At 33.5% G+C, this 18,102-nt stretch overlaps 3 protein-coding genes across 11 annotated transcripts; 2 read left to right on the top strand and 1 right to left on the bottom strand.

Annotated features, from left to right (window-relative positions):
• The first annotated feature begins 1,408 nt into the window (after positions 1-1,408).
• Positions 1,409-10,602, top strand: LOC111900783 (tripeptidyl-peptidase 2). Of its 7 annotated transcripts, none has more exons than XM_023896662.3 (25): positions 1,412-1,932; positions 3,311-3,389; positions 3,483-3,556; positions 3,647-3,756; positions 3,872-3,952; positions 4,028-4,111; positions 4,207-4,349; positions 4,421-4,571; positions 4,640-5,209; positions 5,315-5,436; positions 5,514-5,593; positions 5,704-5,765; positions 6,291-6,451; positions 7,334-8,144; positions 8,232-8,381; positions 8,482-8,567; positions 8,730-8,781; positions 8,866-9,000; positions 9,066-9,143; positions 9,252-9,344; positions 9,439-9,531; positions 9,624-9,722; positions 9,858-9,950; positions 10,036-10,239; positions 10,309-10,602. In XM_023896662.3, the coding sequence occupies exons 1-25, from the start codon at positions 1,599-1,601 to the stop codon at positions 10,465-10,467; spliced, it is 4,104 nt and encodes a 1,367-aa protein (XP_023752430.1). In that variant the 5' UTR covers positions 1,412-1,598; the 3' UTR covers positions 10,468-10,602. The 7 variants fall into 7 exon arrangements, with proteins under 7 accessions (XP_052621974.1, XP_052621973.1, XP_023752430.1 ...); XM_023896664.3 differs by having other exon boundaries at positions 4,025-4,111; positions 5,707-5,765; positions 10,039-10,239; XM_023896663.3 differs by having other exon boundaries at positions 4,025-4,111; positions 5,707-5,765.
• LOC111900785 (uncharacterized) lies at positions 9,764-14,481 on the bottom strand. Of its 3 annotated transcripts, none has more exons than XM_023896665.3 (12): positions 14,327-14,481; positions 14,086-14,233; positions 13,798-13,916; positions 13,461-13,709; positions 13,124-13,279; positions 12,860-12,946; positions 12,446-12,557; positions 12,218-12,361; positions 12,010-12,140; positions 11,654-11,737; positions 11,426-11,572; positions 9,764-11,355 (listed from the first exon to the last, which is right to left on the bottom strand). In XM_023896665.3, exons 1-12 carry the CDS (start codon positions 14,393-14,395, stop codon positions 11,224-11,226), a joined length of 1,578 nt encoding a protein of 525 aa, XP_023752433.1. In that variant the 5' UTR covers positions 14,396-14,481; the 3' UTR covers positions 9,764-11,223. The 3 variants fall into 3 exon arrangements, with proteins under 3 accessions (XP_023752433.1, XP_023752434.1, XP_023752435.1); XM_023896666.3 differs by having other exon boundaries at positions 12,881-12,946; XM_023896667.3 differs by lacking the exon at positions 12,860-12,946.
• Positions 14,482-16,429: 1,948 nt separating this feature from the next.
• LOC111900791 (actin-depolymerizing factor 7) lies at positions 16,430-17,745 on the top strand. Its single transcript, XM_023896674.3, has 3 exons — positions 16,430-16,658; positions 16,987-17,246; positions 17,354-17,745. Exons 1-3 carry the CDS (start codon positions 16,656-16,658, stop codon positions 17,502-17,504), a joined length of 414 nt encoding a protein of 137 aa, XP_023752442.1. The 5' UTR covers positions 16,430-16,655; the 3' UTR covers positions 17,505-17,745.
• The last annotated feature ends 357 nt before the right edge of the window (positions 17,746-18,102 follow it).

Genomic DNA, 18,102 nt, shown 5'->3' with positions numbered 1-18,102 from the left:
CAACATAATTTTATTTTGAATCCAAAACAATAAAAAAGATTACTTTTAACGAAACAATAATATAGTTTTATATTATTTTACCATAACCAACAAAATACTGTTTTTAAAGACAAAACAATAATGTATAATATTTAATGATATAGTGTATGATATTTACAGAACGATTGTATGATTAATAATATAAAATTAACCACATGTTCGTACATATTTGTAAACAATCATAAATATTCATTTTTTTAATCTTATTTACTTTATATTTTTAGAATGACTATTATTAATAACTGTTTAGATGTAGTGAACTATTTGCATAAAAAAAACTAATCATCTCTAGAAACTCATTTCTGAAAGAAATTATTCGCATTCGCCGCTTAACGCGGGTAAACGGCTAGTGTATATATATATATATATATATATATATATATATATATATATATATATATATATATATATATATATATATATATATATATATATATATATATAGGGAAAAGTTATATGGAAAATGAATGATTAGGGCAACACATTTTAAACCAATGAAAACATGACAACACATCACTTCACAATAGATTACTTGTGAAGAAAGAAATGGACACGTGTCATTTGATTATTGGTTCCGGTAGATGTTGCCCTAGTTATTTGTTTTCCATAGAACTCATTCTTTTATATATATATATATATATATATATATATATATATATATATATATATATATATATATATATATATATATATATATATAATGATTAATTTATATTTATAAAATCAGTTTATTACAATAGCATGTAGATTTTGAAAAACAAATAAATTTTTTATTACAAGTTGCAACTGTTTGATCTACTTCTACTGTTGCAGAAGGTTTGCAAATGCAGTCCATAAACTTTAGACGTTTTTTTTGTTGATTAAAAAACAGACATCTAAATTAGTAATTTAGAGACACTTTATTGCTTATATATGAAAAATCATTTTCAAAACCATAGGACCTATATGCATTAATGAGCTTCCCAACATCCATACACAATAGATTTTCGTAGACATAAACATAAGCAACTGTGTCTTAATCCTTGATTACATATTTTGATTAGTACTTGTAACCTCTTAGCATTGATAATGCACTCAACAACTACTCATAGCGTGTGATAATAGTCCCGCTACTATTGTTTGAACGCCAATTAGAAAAACGAAAAAAGAAAAAAAGACATACTTGCGGATTTTGCTTTTCTTGTTAAAATAGCTTATTTGTTTATTGTTACATTTCAAAAGACAAATGATATTGTATTGAATTTGATAATATAAATGTATTTGGTACATATGAACAATTAAAAAAAATCAGAACTTATATCATTTGATACCTTTGATATAGTTGAAATATTATCGGATTAAATTATCTTTTGTTTAGAGGTCGAGGTAACGTGGACCCAATGTAGCAAGAGATTGGATGCCACACGGAAACTTGAATCGTATTGAACTGGTAATTTAACGATATCCAAAGCCACCGCAACGAACCCACCAATCCCGGCGAGCGGTGGTTCGTCGCCTTCCGCCACCGGCATCCTTCGTCATCACACGCTAAATTACAAAAACACCCTTCTAATAAAGTAATGCAAACGGCATGCTTATTTAAAGGACCATACGTGTCAAAATACCAATCATTTTCTCCGCCGTTTCTCTCTCCTCCTCATCGTGGAGTACTCATCACGCCCAAAAGTAGACCCAGAAACACTACCACCAGTGGGAAGAGTTTTGTAATTAGGGCAATGCCTGATTCTTCTTCTTCTTCGCCTGAAATCGATAACAATGGCGCTTTGCGTAAGTTCAAACTGAACGAGTCATCGTTTTTGGCTTCTCTCATGCCGAAGAAAGAAATCGGAGCCGACCGATTCATCGAAGCACATCCGGAGTTCGACGGCCGTGGTGTTGTTATTGCTATATTTGGTACTCCTATAACCATCTCCAATTTTTTTGTTAGTTTTCGTTGTCTCTGACTGCCGAAATGAAAACTGAATCTGTAATTTGTAATTTGATTAGTAATATCATAGCGAGTTCGGATATTCGAGAGAATAATTGAATCCACATGATGGCTTTTCACGATTCTGAGAAGATATTTAGTTACTGATTATGTGTATGCATGTGAAAAATAAGATTAGATTGATGCAGTGCAAAATCAGAACAAATTATCATAAACAAATTTAGATCATCACATTTCTCATAGCAAATCGACTTCTCATATATACTGAGAGAACTATCTAAACTGAAGATCTTACTTTCTAAACATATGTAAAACTGAAAATATAATCGACTGAACAAAATTACCTACTATAGCTTTTGAATGAGATTAAAAGACATTTTACCCTTCTGTCTCTAAGTGATGTTGAGTAAAAATGACTGTTTATTTGCGAACCGTTGTAAATGTAAAGTCTAAAAGACAAAATCTAAAAGAGAGTCGAAATGCTTATAAGGGTAAATGTGTGAAAAGTGATGTCTGAATACATAAGCCCACCAAATTTTATATTCCAGATTAAGGGAATGTTTCTTCTTTACCACCAAATTTTATATTCCAAAAAGATCTTTTGGCCTCTAAAAAGCTAAGCCAAACACCCCCATATAAAATCCTGTATGGGCAGAATGGATAATGATGTCTGTTTGGATAAAGTGCTGTATACCTAAGTTCTGTTTCAGTGTTTCTTTTGTAACCAAATAAACTGTCTAAACGATACTAAATGACATTTTATCTTTACATTCTAATTTTTTTTTCACAATATTCATCTATCTTAAACAATAGTTGGGATGAAAAAAGAAGGACAAATAGGTAAAGGGTTAGTGTCTTAATACATTAAGCCAGGTTTTTGGCTTAACTCATTAAGTCAATCTGTCTAGATTAAGTGAAAAAGAAACAACCATGTATTGCTATCGAGATTAAGTGCTTAATCCATAAAGCTCATTTAATAAAAACGAAACAACCCCTAAGTTTTTTTTTGTACAAGTAAAAAAGAAACACTCCTATATATCTGTCTGGATTAAGCCCATTAAGTAAAAAAAGAATCAAGTACCAATTCTTTCTTGGTTGACTGGAACCATAGGAGTTGTAGTGGCAAATGGCAATTGATGTTTTTATGGATAGATCCTATAGTTAAGAAATATAAATCAGCGAATGCAATTAATAGACTTTATTTGTTCACCTGTCTTGAATTGAATGGGTCTTTTTTCTCTTCATGGTATAAGATTTTGTTTCGTCATAATTCTTATGTTCTTTTCTATAAAAACTTATTGCAATAATTAATGTATTCCACTTATTCAATTTTTCTGCTTTCAGATTCTGGTGTTGATCCAGCTGCTGCTGGATTACAGGTTACCTCAGATGGGAAGCCAAAAGTTATAGATGTTATTGATTGGTATCCATCAAAATCAAATCAAATTGCTTAATTTCTTCTTGTGATAATATTATATATACATATTTTTTTTAAATACTTATTTTTTTCCCTCAGTACTGGGAGTGGTGATATTGATACATCAACCGTTGTCAAGGCCGATGCAAATAATTGCATTCGTGGAGCATCAGGTTTGTAGTCTTATATTTATCTAGATGACCAATCACTAATTGCTTGTTGAATATTTCTTTCTTAATTTTTTACTTATGATTTCATATTAGGGGCATCTCTCATTATAAATCCTTCTTGGAGTAATCCTTCTGGAGACTGGCATGTGGGATATAAACTAGTGTATGAGCTTCTTACAGACACCCTCATTACTCGTTTGAAGGTGGGCCCTACTTTGTGTGTCATTTGAAAAGCAACATTTCATATGCTCATTTGGAAGTTATGAAACTGGTTTCTTATATTTTTTTTTATGTATGTGAATTTGTAATCTGAAACAGAAAGAAAGAAAGAAAAAATGGGATGAAAAGAATCAAGAAACAATAGCCGTAGCTGTGAAGCAACTTGAAGAGTTTGAAAAGGTTGTCCAAGTTTATTCTCATATTTACCAATCTACCCTTTTCCAAAATCTAACAAGTTTCCCCTATCTTTAGAAGCAAACAAAAGTTGATGAGTTGATTTCAAAAAGGACTCGTGAAGACCTACAAGATAGAGTTGATTATTTAAAGAAACAATCAGATGTGAGTGCTATATCTCTTCTCTTCGATTAAAGTTATTCTTTTTATTTTTATTTGTTTGTAATTGTACTTATTTACTTGTTCTTTACATGTGTTAGAGCTATGAAGACAAGGGCCCTGTTATTGATGCTGTTGTATGGCATGATGGAAAAGTCTGGAGGGTTGCCCTTGACACACAAAGTCTCGAGGATGATCCAAAATGTGGAAAACTTGCTGATTTTGTCCCCCTAACCAATTTTAAGTATACATTCCTTCTTCACATATTTGATTTTAATTTCTATTTTATAGATATACTCATAATTTATTTTTCAGGATTGAACGAAAGTACGGTGTATTTAGCAAATTAGACGCGTGTACTTTCGTGACCAATGTTTACAATGAAGGTAATATTTTGAGTATAGTTACTGATAGCTCGCCACATGGCACTCATGTAGCTGGCATTGCAACCGCTTTCCATCCACAGGTATTTTCTGTCACAACAACTTTTTTTTTTCTTTTTCAGATTTTGACATGTGTGAATTTTCATTACAGGAGCCATTGTTGAATGGAGTTGCCCCTGGAGCACAAGTAGTTTCATGTAAAATTGGAGACTCAAGATTAGGTTCAATGGAAACTGGAACTGGATTAACACGTGCACTAATTGCTGTTGTGGAACATAAATGTGATCTTATCAACATGAGTTATGGAGAGTCAACAATGTTCCCAAATTACGGGAGGTTTGTTGAGCTTGTTGATGAGGTGGTGAATAAGTACCGTGTAGTGTTTGTTAGCAGTGCTGGCAACAACGGGCCCGCACTGACAACCGTAGGTGCCCCTGGTGGGACCTCTACCAGTATTATAGGAGTTGGTGCTTATGTGTCTCCTGCAATGGCTGCTGGTGCGCATGCTTTAGTTGAAGCTCCTCCTGAAGGGCTTGAGTACACATGGTCTAGTCGTGGGCCCACTGCTGACGGGGATTTAGGTGTGTATGTGAGTGCTCCTGGTGGGGCTGTGGCCCCTGTGCCTACGTGGACTCTTCAAAGGCGTATGCTTATGAATGGTACTTCCATGTCTTCTCCTTGTGCATGTGGTGGAGTTGCTCTTGTCATCAGTGCCATGAAGGTATCAATGAATCTAATCTATCATTTGTCTTATTATTTGGAATATTGGATTATGATTTTGTTGTGATGTTATATATAATGGTAAAAAAAAAAAAACTATGTGTAGGCTGAAGGGATTCGTGTGAGTCCGTATAGTGTGAGGAAGGCTCTTGAGAATACTTGTGCTCCGATTGGTTGTTTGCCAGAAGATAAACTATCAAATGGAGAAGGCCTTATTCAAATTGACAAGTTAGATTTTTGGCCTTCTTATTGAATTATTTTATTGTTTATATGATGATGATCTTTTACAAGTGATGTCTTTTTAGGGCTTTTGAGTATGCTAAAAAAGCAGCTGACTTGCCATGCGTTTGGTATAAGATAACCATTACTCAGGCAGGAAAAACAAGTGGGTTCACTATTTTTCTTTTTATACTTTGAGGCCGACAATGCAATGCATTTTTTGGTATAGGATAATAAGATATTGATTTTTGATGATTCACTATTTGCATTTTGCAGCAGCATCAACATTGCGAGGCATATACCTAAGAGAGGCTAGCTATTGCCATCAGTCTACTGAGGTGAGACCTTAAAAAGTATTTACAATTTGCAATGCCAATTGAGAAAATGTTCATATTTGATCCTATGTTTCACTTTACTGTCTTTTTTTTTTCAATGAACTGTGATATATATTTTCCTCAAATGAGATGGTTGCTCATGTCATTCTAATTGTTGTATTAACCTTCACGAATAAATGCCAAAAAGGTGCATGTTGTAGTTCTAGTGAAATAGCAATATCTGGATTGTAGAATAGTATAATGAAGAGACACACATTAGGTTTATCAGAAGTGTCTAATGATTAATTAATAGAGAGAATTACTAATCTGAGATAGTTGTGTTACAGAGCGAATGAGCAAAAGTAGTAAACATTTATGTAACAGATAGTTAATGGGAGGTTTTTTCAAAGATTAATAATCTTCAAAACATAACAGGATCACTTTGTTATCTAGCAGTGTCCTGTTTGTAAGATAAGTTCACATCATTGTGTTGTAGAACTAAATATCTTCATAATTGTTTGTTGTATTGACAAAATTGTATCCAAACAGTGGACAGTGCAAGTTGAACCACAATTCCATGAAGGTGCAAGTAATTTGGAACAATTGGTTCCATTTGAAGAGTGCATTGAGTTACATTCTACTGGAAAGGACAAGGATGTGGTGAAGGCTCCAGAGTTTCTTCTTCTCACTTATAATGGTCGCAGCTTCAAGTAAGGGCTTCTTTCTTCTTTTTTCTCTTTTGACATAATGGGCTTAATAGGTTAAGCACTTAATCTGGAAAGCTATACATCATACATGGCTGTTTCTTTTCTTTTCTTTTTTGACTTAATCTGGACAGCATGACTTAATGGTTAAGCCAAAAACTTGGCTTAACGTATTAAGACACTGACCACTTACCTATTTGCCATTCTTTATTTCTCCTTACAATTCCTTTCATGTTAAATTGATGAATATTTTGAATTTTTTTTTTTTTTTTTTTTTTTTTTTGGGAATGTTAGGATAAAATGTTCATTTATTCTCATTCAGATGGTTTATTTTGTCCAGAGAGAGAAACAAAAGAGAGCTTATGTATACAACACTTTATCCAGAGAGGCGTCATTACCCCATTCAACCACTTTACTCATATAGGACATAATGGGGAAAATAAGAAACACCCCCAAGTCCTGCATGGGTAAAGGTTAAAGTGACTGAATGTGTAATGATTTTTTTTTTTTTTTTACTTTCTAGACTAAATAAACTGTCGGAATGAAACTAAATGACCATTTTACCCTTACATTGATTCCGACAAACAATTTTCATAACATTTATCAGTTCTTAAAATATTCATCAATTTTAACGTGAGAGGAAAAAAGAAGAGGAGATAGTGTAGTGTCTTAATTCATTTAGGCCAGATTTTTGGCTTAACACATTAGATGGTTCTCAGTCCATATTAAATTATCAAGTAAGTAAAAAAGAAACAGACGATACATAGCTGTCCAGATTAAGTAGTCAACCCATTAATCCATAAGACAGTCTGCCTCTCTTCATCATACAATTACAAATACAATAATAATAAACATTTGCTAATTCCTTAATTTCTTTCTTGTTACCAGTGTGGTTGTAGACCCTACAAAGCTTAGTGATGGTTTACATTATTTTGAAGTGTACGGGATAGACTGTAAAGCCCCATGGCGGGGTCCACTTTTCCGTATTCCAATCACCATCACAAAGCCAAAAATTGTAACAGCTCGGCCTCCATTAATTACATTTCCTGGATTATCTTTCCAGCCAGGCCATATTGTGCGCAAATACATCGAGGTCCCATATGGCGCCACCTGGGTGGAAGCAACCATGCGTACATCAGGGTTTGACACTTCTAGAAGATTCTACATAGACGTTGTGCAGCTCTCTCCACTAAGAAGGCCTATAAAATGGGAAAGTGTTGCAATATTCTCATCTCCATCCACAAAGAGTTTCACCTTTTCTGTAGAAGCTGGTCGGACAATGGAGTTAGCAATTGCTCAGTTCTGGTCAAGCGGAATCGGAAGTCAAGAAACTGCTGTTGTGGAATTTGAGATTGCATTCCATGGTATAAATCTTAGCAGAAGTGAAGTAGTTCTTGATGGAAGTGAAGCGCCTGTTAGAATCGAAGCACAAGCTCTGTTATCATCTGAGAAACTTATTCCAATCGCAAAGCTAAACAAGATTAGGGTTCCTTATCGGCCTGTTGATGCAAAAATGAGTGCTCTTTCAGCAGATAGAGATAGATTACCCAATGGGAAACAGATACTTGCATTGACTTTGACTTATAAGTTCAAGTTGGAAGAAGGAGCTGATGTGAAACCACAGATACCTTTACTTAACAACCGTATCTATGATAACAAGTTTGAATCACAGTTTTATATGATTTCAGATTCTAACAAGGTATTTTTTTTTTTAATCAAGTCATGTCCTTAATTGCTATAGATGTCATATTTTGTAATTTTTTTTTATTTTAAATTATTATTACAGCGTGTGTACGCCATGGGTGATGTGTACCCGGAGTCGGCAAAACTGCCCAAGGGTGAATACAGTTTGCAATTGCACTTGAGGCATGAGAATGTGCAGTACTTGGAGAAATTGAAGCAATTAGTGTTGTTCATTGAGAGAAAATTGGACAAGGTAATAATTAATTTGACATTTTGACTAACTAATTTCTATTGTTTCTTCATACAAAACTAAAATTTCTTTTTATTTATATTTAAATTTACTATTGTGGCAGGAGGCTGTGCAATTGAGCTTTTATACACAACCAGATGGTCCAGTCATGGGTAGTGGCAGCTTCAAGTCGTCGACTTTAGACCCTGGGTTTGTTTGTTTGTTAACCCATGACTCTATGTTTTCCTTTCCTTCTCTACAAATTTCCCATGTTATATATATATATATATATATATATATATATATATATATATATATATATATATATATATATATATATATATATATATATATATGGGGTTTATGTTGTAGGTCAAAAGAAGCATTTTATGTAGGGCCTCCGACTAAGGACAAGATTCCAAAGGTAGGTTAATGTTGTTGGGTGATTTTTGCAATTTGGGTGTAATTTTGTGTTTGAGTTTGACATTATGTGATTGGTTGGTTATAGAACTCTGGGGAAGGATCTGTACTGGTTGGTGCAATTTCATATGGAAAGCCTTCAGCTGAGGTTACAGACCAAGGAAATGACCCTGAAAAGAATCCTGTATCATATCAGATATCTTATCAAGTTCCCCCAACTAAGGTTTGTTGGTTTCTTTTAATAACTTTATATAGTTAATTTATTTATTTTGTTGATTTGTTTGACAGGTTGATGAGGATAAGGGAAAGAGTTCTAATTCTAGCAAGGCATCAACAAAAAGTGTCTCGGACCGTTTAGAGGAAGAGGTATGTATTAATGAAGGAAATTTCAAAGTTCAAACTTAGTTTTGGTTCCTATCCTCTCCTAAAAATATATATTTGGTTTTTTTTTTTTTTGTCTGTCCATTTGTAAAGGTGCGTGACACGAAGATAAAGGTTCTTGGAAGTCTGAAACAAGGTACAGAAGATGAACGGGCAGAATGGAAAAAGTTATCCGTGTCACTCAAGGTATGTAGCAGTGTAGTCATTTGATTTGGAGTGTGATATGGTTGGTATATGAATATTTGATGTAATTCATATTTGTTGTTTTGATGATGGAAAGGCGGAGTATCCAAAATATACTCCATTACTGGCGAAAATATTGGAGGGATTGGTTTCCCAAGAAGTGGAAGATAAAATACATCATTATGAAGAGGTAATTAATGCAATGATTTAGCAGCAGCTTTTATTTGAAAGAAAAGAAATATAATAGTGATAGTGATAGTGATATGGTATTTGTTTTGTCAGATAATTGGTGCAGCGAATGAAGTAGTTGAGAGTATTGACAGAGATGAATTGGCACGATTGCTTTCCATGAAAGGTGACCCTGAAGAGGAAGAATTTGAGGTAGGTACCTGATTGATTGTTTATTAGTATTAGTATTAGTATTATGTTTGTGGTTTTTTTTTTTTTTTTTTTTTTTTTTTTTTTTTTGCAAAGAGTATAGAAGAGAGTGATTGTTGGTTATTATTATGTGTGTAGAAAACGAGGAAGAAGATGGAGAGTCGAGTTGAACAGCTGGTTGAAGCACTGTACCAGAAAGGTTTAGCTTTAGTGGAACTTGCATCCCTCAAGGTACTCTACTCTTACTTACAATAACATATTTTATATATTTGTATAATATGTATATATGTATGTATTAATTATGAAGACACTACAGCAGGGTGAGATGGCGGCTTTGGCTGCAAACTTAGGTGCAGAAGTCGTGGACAAGCCTACTACTACTACTACGACTACTGATGGAGATCTGTTTGAAGAGACTTTTAAAGAGTTGCAGAAATGGGCGGACAAAAAATCACCTAAATATAAAACCCTTGTCATAATACGGGAAAGGCATAGTGGAAGGCTTGGCACTGCACTCAAGGTTTAATATTAATAATAATAATAGTATTTTATAATTGTATCTTTTTACTTATTGGAATGGGTGGTGTAGGTGATTGGTGAGATGATGGAAGAAGAAGGTGATCCCCCGCAAAAGAAGGTTTATGAAGAAAGAATATGTTTGCTTGATGAGATTGGGTGGGGCCATCTCGTGACATACGAGAAACAATGGATGCTCGTTCGCTTCCCACCAAACTTACCCCTTTTCTAATTCTACCCTCCTCTCTCCTCTCTCCACTACTACTACTACTATTAGTAGATGATGATGATGATGATATATGTGCTTGCCAACTTTCTTTCATACGAATTTGACAATTTAATAAATAAATGCATGCGCATATGTATATGTATGTATGTCTTCATCATTGATTAATTAAATGTGTGTTATTTGTAAAAACTAAAAAATGTAAAGAAAAATAACTAAATCTGTGGTCACTGGCTGTCTATTTAAATCTTGAAAGATTAAAAAAAAAGGTGGTATGGACAAGTGGAATTTTTTATGGTTGTCTTAATTTATATAAAACAAGTTAATATAATGATCCATTATAATTTAGTCCCCTCAAAGGTTTTCTTTTGCAATTTTAGTCTTTATTTTTAGATTCTTGTGCTGTTTTTGGTTCATGTCCAAGTAAAGGGACTATTTATGATCCTGGAGTATATAGGCAATTTTTACAATTGTAGTCCAAGTCGATTTTACTTGCAACAAAGATCCAAAACGTTAGGACAAAAATAGCAAAAAGAAAACCCTTTGGGACAAAAATCAAAAAGCACATGTATCCAAGTTTCTGTTTCAGCTATGGGAATTGTAAGGAAATGATAAATTTAGGAAAGCTAAGAAATTTATAAGGGGGACTTATAGTATCGATGATAAAATTCTTCAACTAAATACCAGAAAGCACATGTATCCAAGTTTCTTATTCAAGATGGTTTAAAAAAATTAAGAATAATAATACTAGAGTAGCCTGCTTTAGAAGTCATGAAATAGCATAATAGCATCATCAAGAATCATGAGAGAAGAATCTAGAACCTCCCATTTTTCTCCAACCTTCTTCCGTTTTGCCAACACTTGGTCTCCTACACTCTTTCCTTTACGAAGGATCTGTAACAAAATAATAATCACAAAATAATAATCACAAATTAATATATATACAGAAAAAAGTGTATCATACTTCTTTTGCTTGTTCAAGCTCATGAACAAGGCGAAGCTTTAAGTTGAGTGCAGCATGATACATGTCATCTAAAACTTGTTCCCAAACAGAAACCTTATTCAACTTCCAACACAAACTTTCCAACTTCTGTCCTTCATTTGCAACTCTCTGTACCATACATCATCATCATCATCATCATCATGGTAAACATTAATTCTCAACAACCCTAAAAACAGAAACAAAAAGTACCTCCATATGCAACAAATCATCTTTCCATAGCTGAAACAGAATCTTCAACGCATCTTTCTTATCAACAAATGTAGCCATCCATATCTACAGAAACCCATACATAAGGGAAAAATGAAAAAACGAAATAGCAACCTACTTTACTCTTTCTTAACCCATAATAGCAACTTAATTACGTTTTTTTTTGCTGTACATTTCTTTTCCAATGATAGCAATATGTAACAAATAATTCAATAAAGTACATTGCCCATATTGGTAGATAGAGGAAAGTAGGTTGCTATTCTCTGCAATTTGCCCTATATATAATATGAACAGTAGTTAAGTTGTTGAAGAATAAAAAAAGAAGAAGATTTGAGTACCTGATCAGTTTCACATAGCCTTTTGGATTGTAATAATAATCTAAATATCCTATAAGCCTCCCTGCCATATTTTTTCAGCACAACAGATTCAACCTCCTGAGCTTGAGCCTCATCAATGATCTTCTTCAAATCTGTGAGACAATAAATAACAATTTAATAACCCGAGTTTTAATGGGTCATAAATAAATAAGTTATAAACTTGACTTACCAATACTATATGTTTCATCTAACCCAATTATGGGGACTTCACAGCCTAATTGGACAAGGGAATCCCTAACACGCTCTAAACTCAAACTTCGACCTTCTTCCCTTTTTATTGCTTCCTCATATATTCTATCCATGGGAAGAGGAACTATCAACCCAAATTGTTAAAAATGTTGTTAGAATCCCAAATATAACAAGAAAAAAGTTTTAAAAGATGCAATCAGTATCATACCTGTGTTTTCCATTTTCACTTTAGTTTCATCTCTTCTAGTTGCCTCAAAAATTGCACTTAGAACAATGCCGGCTACATTATCCATACGTGTGGTCATGTGGGTAATACAACACTATAAACCACAATATATAATACTATATATAATTATGATATTATCAAATCAATTTAAGCTAAATATGATTTTAGGGGGTGTTTGGCTTAGCTTTTCAAACCCCAAAAGTCCTTTTTGGAAAAGTTACAAAAAGTAAGGATTTCCTGACTTTTCCAAAAAGTTCATTTTCCTTGTGTAAAAAACTTCAAAAGTGACTTTTAAAACTAGTTTGCCAAACATCTTTTGCTTTTTTTTCTTTTCCAAAAAGGACTTTTGGCTGTGAAAAGCTAAGCCAAACACCCCCTTAGTGTAAGAAAAAAAACCTTGTGGCGAAAGTGTCGTACAAATTCCTCAAAATTGACGCGCCAAAGGATTTCTTTATTTTCAGGTTCCAAGAAAATTTTCTTGCGCTGTGAAGAACAGTATATCCATATGAGATATGTCACAACATTTGTAACAATTTCTTTTTGACATTTCAAGACACCATTTTCAAGACACCATTTTCAAGTTGTAAAATTGAAACCTTAGCAACCACTGATATACTTATTACACAAATAAGAGAAAGAGAACATAAAACCAAAACGGACCTTTTCTCCGACGATTTCTGTAGTAGATGTTTTTTTGGTATTTTCATCAGGGGCACCATTGGTAAATGTATCTGCTTCAACTAAAAATCTTATTGATTCCATGGGAGTTGCAGCAGCTAATGCACGTGCTTCAAGGGTTTGTGATGGATCATTCGTCTGAAAACAGATTATATTTAGTATCAGTTTCTTGAGGGAAAATCAATGGAAGTTGGTTTAAGAATAAGATCAGAATCACCATAGTTATTATCCGTTAGCTCTTTTTCTTTTTCAGTATTTCTATTCATTGTGAGGATTAAGGCAAGAATTATGTGATAATGGTTGTAGAAATAGTTTTTACCTTAGACTTGGCAGTTTTTTTCTTTCCAGCAGTATCATCTTCTTTTTCTGATTCAAGATATGGTTCACTAGCAGGGCATCTTTCAATATAGTGTGCCTGAGCAAGTTTATTGAAGTTTTCATGTGCCACATTAGCAGCAGTGCTATTTTCTTTACTTGTATGTGACTTATGCTTATCTTTATACCTGTCCACGATCTGATTCATTGATAACCTACCATGTTGAAGTAATCCTTCAAAAATCTCCATGCACTATCAGAAACAAACAAGTGATCGGATCCTGTTAAGAAGAAAGTTGTACAATGATGATAGTTACATAGAAGGAGCCCATCCAATTTACCTCTTGTCCAAATTCATCTGATATGATTGCCAAAAACTTACTGAACCTCATAAGGTGGATGATGTTGTCATGTAAGGCCATATAATGAGTCACCATCTTTGGTTGTTCCATAAATCCACCTGTATGGTCATATCTAAATTTACTATTGAAACAGCACAAATATTCGTAAGTTAAAACAAATTGAGCACTCAATTAACACTATCAATTGCAAAAGCACTGTGAAATTGAAGTTGATGTATAACATAAGAAACAATGAAAGAAAAAAATTGATGAGAAAGGAAAGAGTACCTTGTTGTTCAATGCTGAAGGCTTGAACGCAATTATGCTGAATCAACACAAGTAAAGCGTTGGTAGCATTTTCTTTATTGAGTTCTGTGAATCGTAGCACTTGCTGTAGTGATAGTGTTCCATTACGTAGAAGACATTCGCATACTTTCTGCAATCGTATGTGATTGTAAACAACTCGGAGATAATTTCGACGGAAAAACACTGATGGAAAGTAGGAGATATTAGGTTAACAGGAACTTACAGAAACGATATCGCCGAAGTAAGCGGAGATGAGATGCACCGCCAGTTTGATTCCGTGCGGCGACACCATGATCGGCGTTTCTGTTAAACCGGGGCAGAGGGGGAGGGGCGGGAAGATGAAAGCAACAAAGGTAACAGAATAAGGTAAATAAATCTAATTTTAGGGTACGTTTTTGTAATTGTTATGCGGCTCAGTTGTAAATTACATGAGTTGGGATGGGAATAAAACGGTTACAGGTTCGAACCCTTTTTCCTACAAAAGGTATGTTTTTCCAACAAGTATTTATTAAAATTGGTTCTTATGTATTTTTATATGTACAAGTATATAATATATGTATATGACTTCACAAAATCTGATTTGGGATACCAAAAAAACAACAACATAGTCTTCGAACTTTTCTTTTCGTAGGTTAGATATTTAAAGCAAAAAATGTAGAACAACTTTAACACTTTGTGGAGGGTAGTATGGTACCTATGTTGGGTAGTTTCACTCTTCCAGAGAAGTTATCTTTTTATGTATACATTTACGTTGATTATCAAGACTAAATGTTTAGGGCTAAGCAAAACCGAAACAAAAAACCGATAAAACTGAAACCGAACATAACAATATAGGGACATACCATATAATAGGTTATCTGAATACCTTTTTGTATGTTCATCATCCGACCATTTTGGATCAAAGTTTCTTTTTTTAGGTCGGTTACATCTAAACTAACATCTACCAGATCCCCGTAACATGGTAGATTGACATAGCTCATAAGTGGAACTTCTTATTGGTATAAAGTATCATCATGTTTACTGACATGATTAAGTAGAACTTCTTGTCGGTATTCAATATTATCATCTATACTGACATCATGAAGATATGTACCGACATCATCTTCATCAACATACTTCAAATTTCCAGGATCCACAAAGTAAATCGATGATTATACTAAGTTTTCGAGAATAGTACCATATTCATGAAACACTATAATACTGAGGTAAAGTGTGAGAGATAAAATTACTTGTTGGGTTGTTGCTCCTATTTATGCTAGATATGTTTTTCACAAGAGCCTTTTCGTCTCCCATTGTATTAGTTATCACCATCACCTTCAACTAGGTCACATCCATATCGTTACGTCCAACCTCTTTGAATTACATTGATCAACGGACTAACATCACTATCATCAATTATGCATACAAGCAAACTTAAAAAATCAAAGATTCACAATATATTATATATGATAACTGATATCTATTAGTATTATCTAAAAATATATTTATTTTTATCAACCACCTTCTATGAATTTATTTTTATTTTTATAAGTTATCTAATGAAATAATAAAATAAACAATAATTTTTTGATTTCTTTTGGAGTTAATTAATTATTTAAATATTTTTGTTCAATTACGTATATACATATTATGTGGGTCTGCTTATGTCATGAGTTCTATACGGTTGCCCATGTGACACATCTTTAGACTACTAGGAGTGGGCAACACCCACTCCTATTATTATAGCGTGGCACCCTAAAACGCCTAAAAACGTAGGATAACGGCTAGAACACCGCCCTATCTTTGTGCTATTAGATGTGGTAACGGAAACGAGAGATAACACCCAATCAAATCATTTTTTTTTCTCTTTTTCTTTCTATCTCTCTCATCTTAACACAATGTTATAACATTTAATAACATGGGAACACCACCTCCATTTCATGTTATAACATGTCATAACATGGAAACACCGTTGCCCACACCCAATAGTCTTATAGACACCCGTAATTACAAATTTATGATTATTAAACATCAAATGGTTTGAAAAGATATGGAGTGAAGGTTTAATTAGTCATGGACATAATATGCTTGCGCGCACGATGTAAGTTGTTTTAGTGCGCAAGTTAATCATTCATAAACTATTTATGACTTTCCATTGAAGAAAATAACAATATAAAACATAAAAAACAGTTAAAATATTCCGATATCTATAAATTACATTTTTGTTTGACAACCAAACATGTTTATTCTTGTGTTATTAGTTAAAAGTATTGTAAATATTTAACTATATATATATTAATTAATTAAGGAGATGAGATGTTATTAGAAAAATATTATCCATAGAATGAAATAATGGGAATAGGAGTGGATGAGTGGTCAGGCAAAAGAGGCTGAAAGACGAATTTCTCAACCTTCAATTTTCCCCCTTAAGATCTCTACTTTCCCCGCAAATTTCTTTCATCTAATTCCTTCACTAAAACTTCTCCAGTTTTCAAGCATCTCTCCTCATACTTTCTTTTCTTTCTTTCTTGCAATTTTGTTGTCAATCTGATTCCTCCATTACTCCAACAACCATGGTACGTATGCATCTCTTTCCTCCCTCTATCATATCAATTCATCTCATTTACATGAAAAGCGCAGAAAAAAAAAAACCCTCAAAGATTTGGATTTGTTTAACGTTAACGTGTGTTTCTACATGCATGATCCTTTCCCATGGTACTCGTTCTTGATTAATATGCCACAAATTCATGTCTGTTGTATCAAGAAACAGAGGATTTTGTTTGTTTTCATGTTAATCATGATTAACTTTTACGTTATTTTCTGCATGATCCATGCACATTGTAATGATCGATGAACATTATATTTTTTGTTTGTTGTGATGATGATATAATGTTTGTGCGTTAGGCGAACGCGGCATCTGGCATGGCTGTGGATGACGAATGTAAGTTGAAGTTTTTGGAGCTAAAATCAAAGAGGAACTACCGATTCATTACTTTCAAGATCGAACAGCAACAGGTGATTGTGGATAAGATCGGAAGCCCAGATGAGAACTACGAGGATTTCACAAACTCTCTCCCTCGTGATGAATGTCGCTATGCTGTCTTTGACTTTGACTTTATCACTGATGAGAATTGCCAGAAAAGCAAGATCTTCTTTATTGCTTGGTTGCTAACCAATTCTTTTTTCTTCTTCTTCTTCCAATAATTAACTCGGTTTTTGTTTACGTTCCATCTGAAACTTTGAATCTATATGTTTATAAATAAAAAAACAGGGCACCAGATACAGCCAAGGTGAGAGCAAAGATGGTGTATGCAAGCTCTAAGGACAGATTCAAGAGAGAATTGGATGGAATCCAAGTCGAGTTGCAAGCCACGGACCCAAGTGAGATGAGCTTCGACATTGTAAAATCACGAGCACTCTAATCATTTACGAGAAAAAGCTTCATCTGATCATGAGCTTTTCCTTATTGTTAATTTCTCTTCATGATGCATACGCATGCATGAACGTTGTTATTAATTATGTCTGATTTTTTTTTTCTTCTCTTTTGCTCTTTTCGCCAATAAATATACATCCATCGTTGTAGTTTAATGTAACATTACCATGCCCTCGTATTGTAATCTTGAAGAAATTTGATTTCGTTTATCTAAAAAGATTCTTTATTTGTACCAAGGGCCATACGTGTATTTATGTACACATTGTTTTATTAAATGACTTATGTACACGTTGTTTTATTACAAGTAAAATGACTTACAAATCTAGGTTGTTTCCAAACCGTTCAAAAAACCTCAATTATGTTTTGTTTATCAAGAAAAACCTAACGAACTTAACATTTTGTCTAAAAAAAACACAACTAACTTGCACTTTTGTTCAATTCTCATTAGAACCAACCGCCTAATAGAACTCAACGAAGAGAAATAGAAGGCATGACTTATTATGTGTAATTAAATATTGGGGAAATGACTTGTAAGACCAACGAAGTTTCGAAACCTTTCACGAAACCTCAGTTGTGTTATGTTTGTT

The sequence above is a fragment of the Lactuca sativa genome, chromosome 8, assembly GCF_002870075.4.
Source record: "Lactuca sativa cultivar Salinas chromosome 8, Lsat_Salinas_v11, whole genome shotgun sequence".
Taxonomy (NCBI): domain Eukaryota; kingdom Viridiplantae; phylum Streptophyta; class Magnoliopsida; order Asterales; family Asteraceae; genus Lactuca; species Lactuca sativa.
This window is presented reverse-complemented; position numbering and strand designations above follow the sequence as displayed.

Coding starts and splice junctions, on each gene's coding strand:
- LOC111900783 (XM_052766013.1), top strand. CDS start 1,599: ATGCAAACGGCATGCTTATTTAAAGGACCATACGTGTCAAAATACCAA. Junction 3,953..4,024: donor AACTTGAAGAGTTTGAAAAG/GTTGTCCAAGTT, acceptor CCCTATCTTTAG/AAGCAAACAAAAGTTGATGA. Junction 10,240..10,308: donor GGCTTGGCACTGCACTCAAG/GTTTAATATTAA, acceptor TGGGTGGTGTAG/GTGATTGGTGAGATGATGGA.
- LOC111900785 (XM_023896665.3), bottom strand. CDS start 14,395: ATGGTGTCGCCGCACGGAATCAAACTGGCGGTGCATCTCATCTCCGCT. Junction 12,558..12,859: donor TACGACACTTTCGCCACAAG/GTTTTTTTTCTT, acceptor TGTGGTTTATAG/TGTTGTATTACCCACATGAC. Junction 12,362..12,445: donor AGTGAAAATGGAAAACACAG/GTATGATACTGA, acceptor TTGGGTTGATAG/TTCCTCTTCCCATGGATAGA.
- LOC111900791 (XM_023896674.3), top strand. Junction 17,247..17,353: donor AAGATCTTCTTTATTGCTTG/GTTGCTAACCAA, acceptor ATAAAAAAACAG/GGCACCAGATACAGCCAAGG.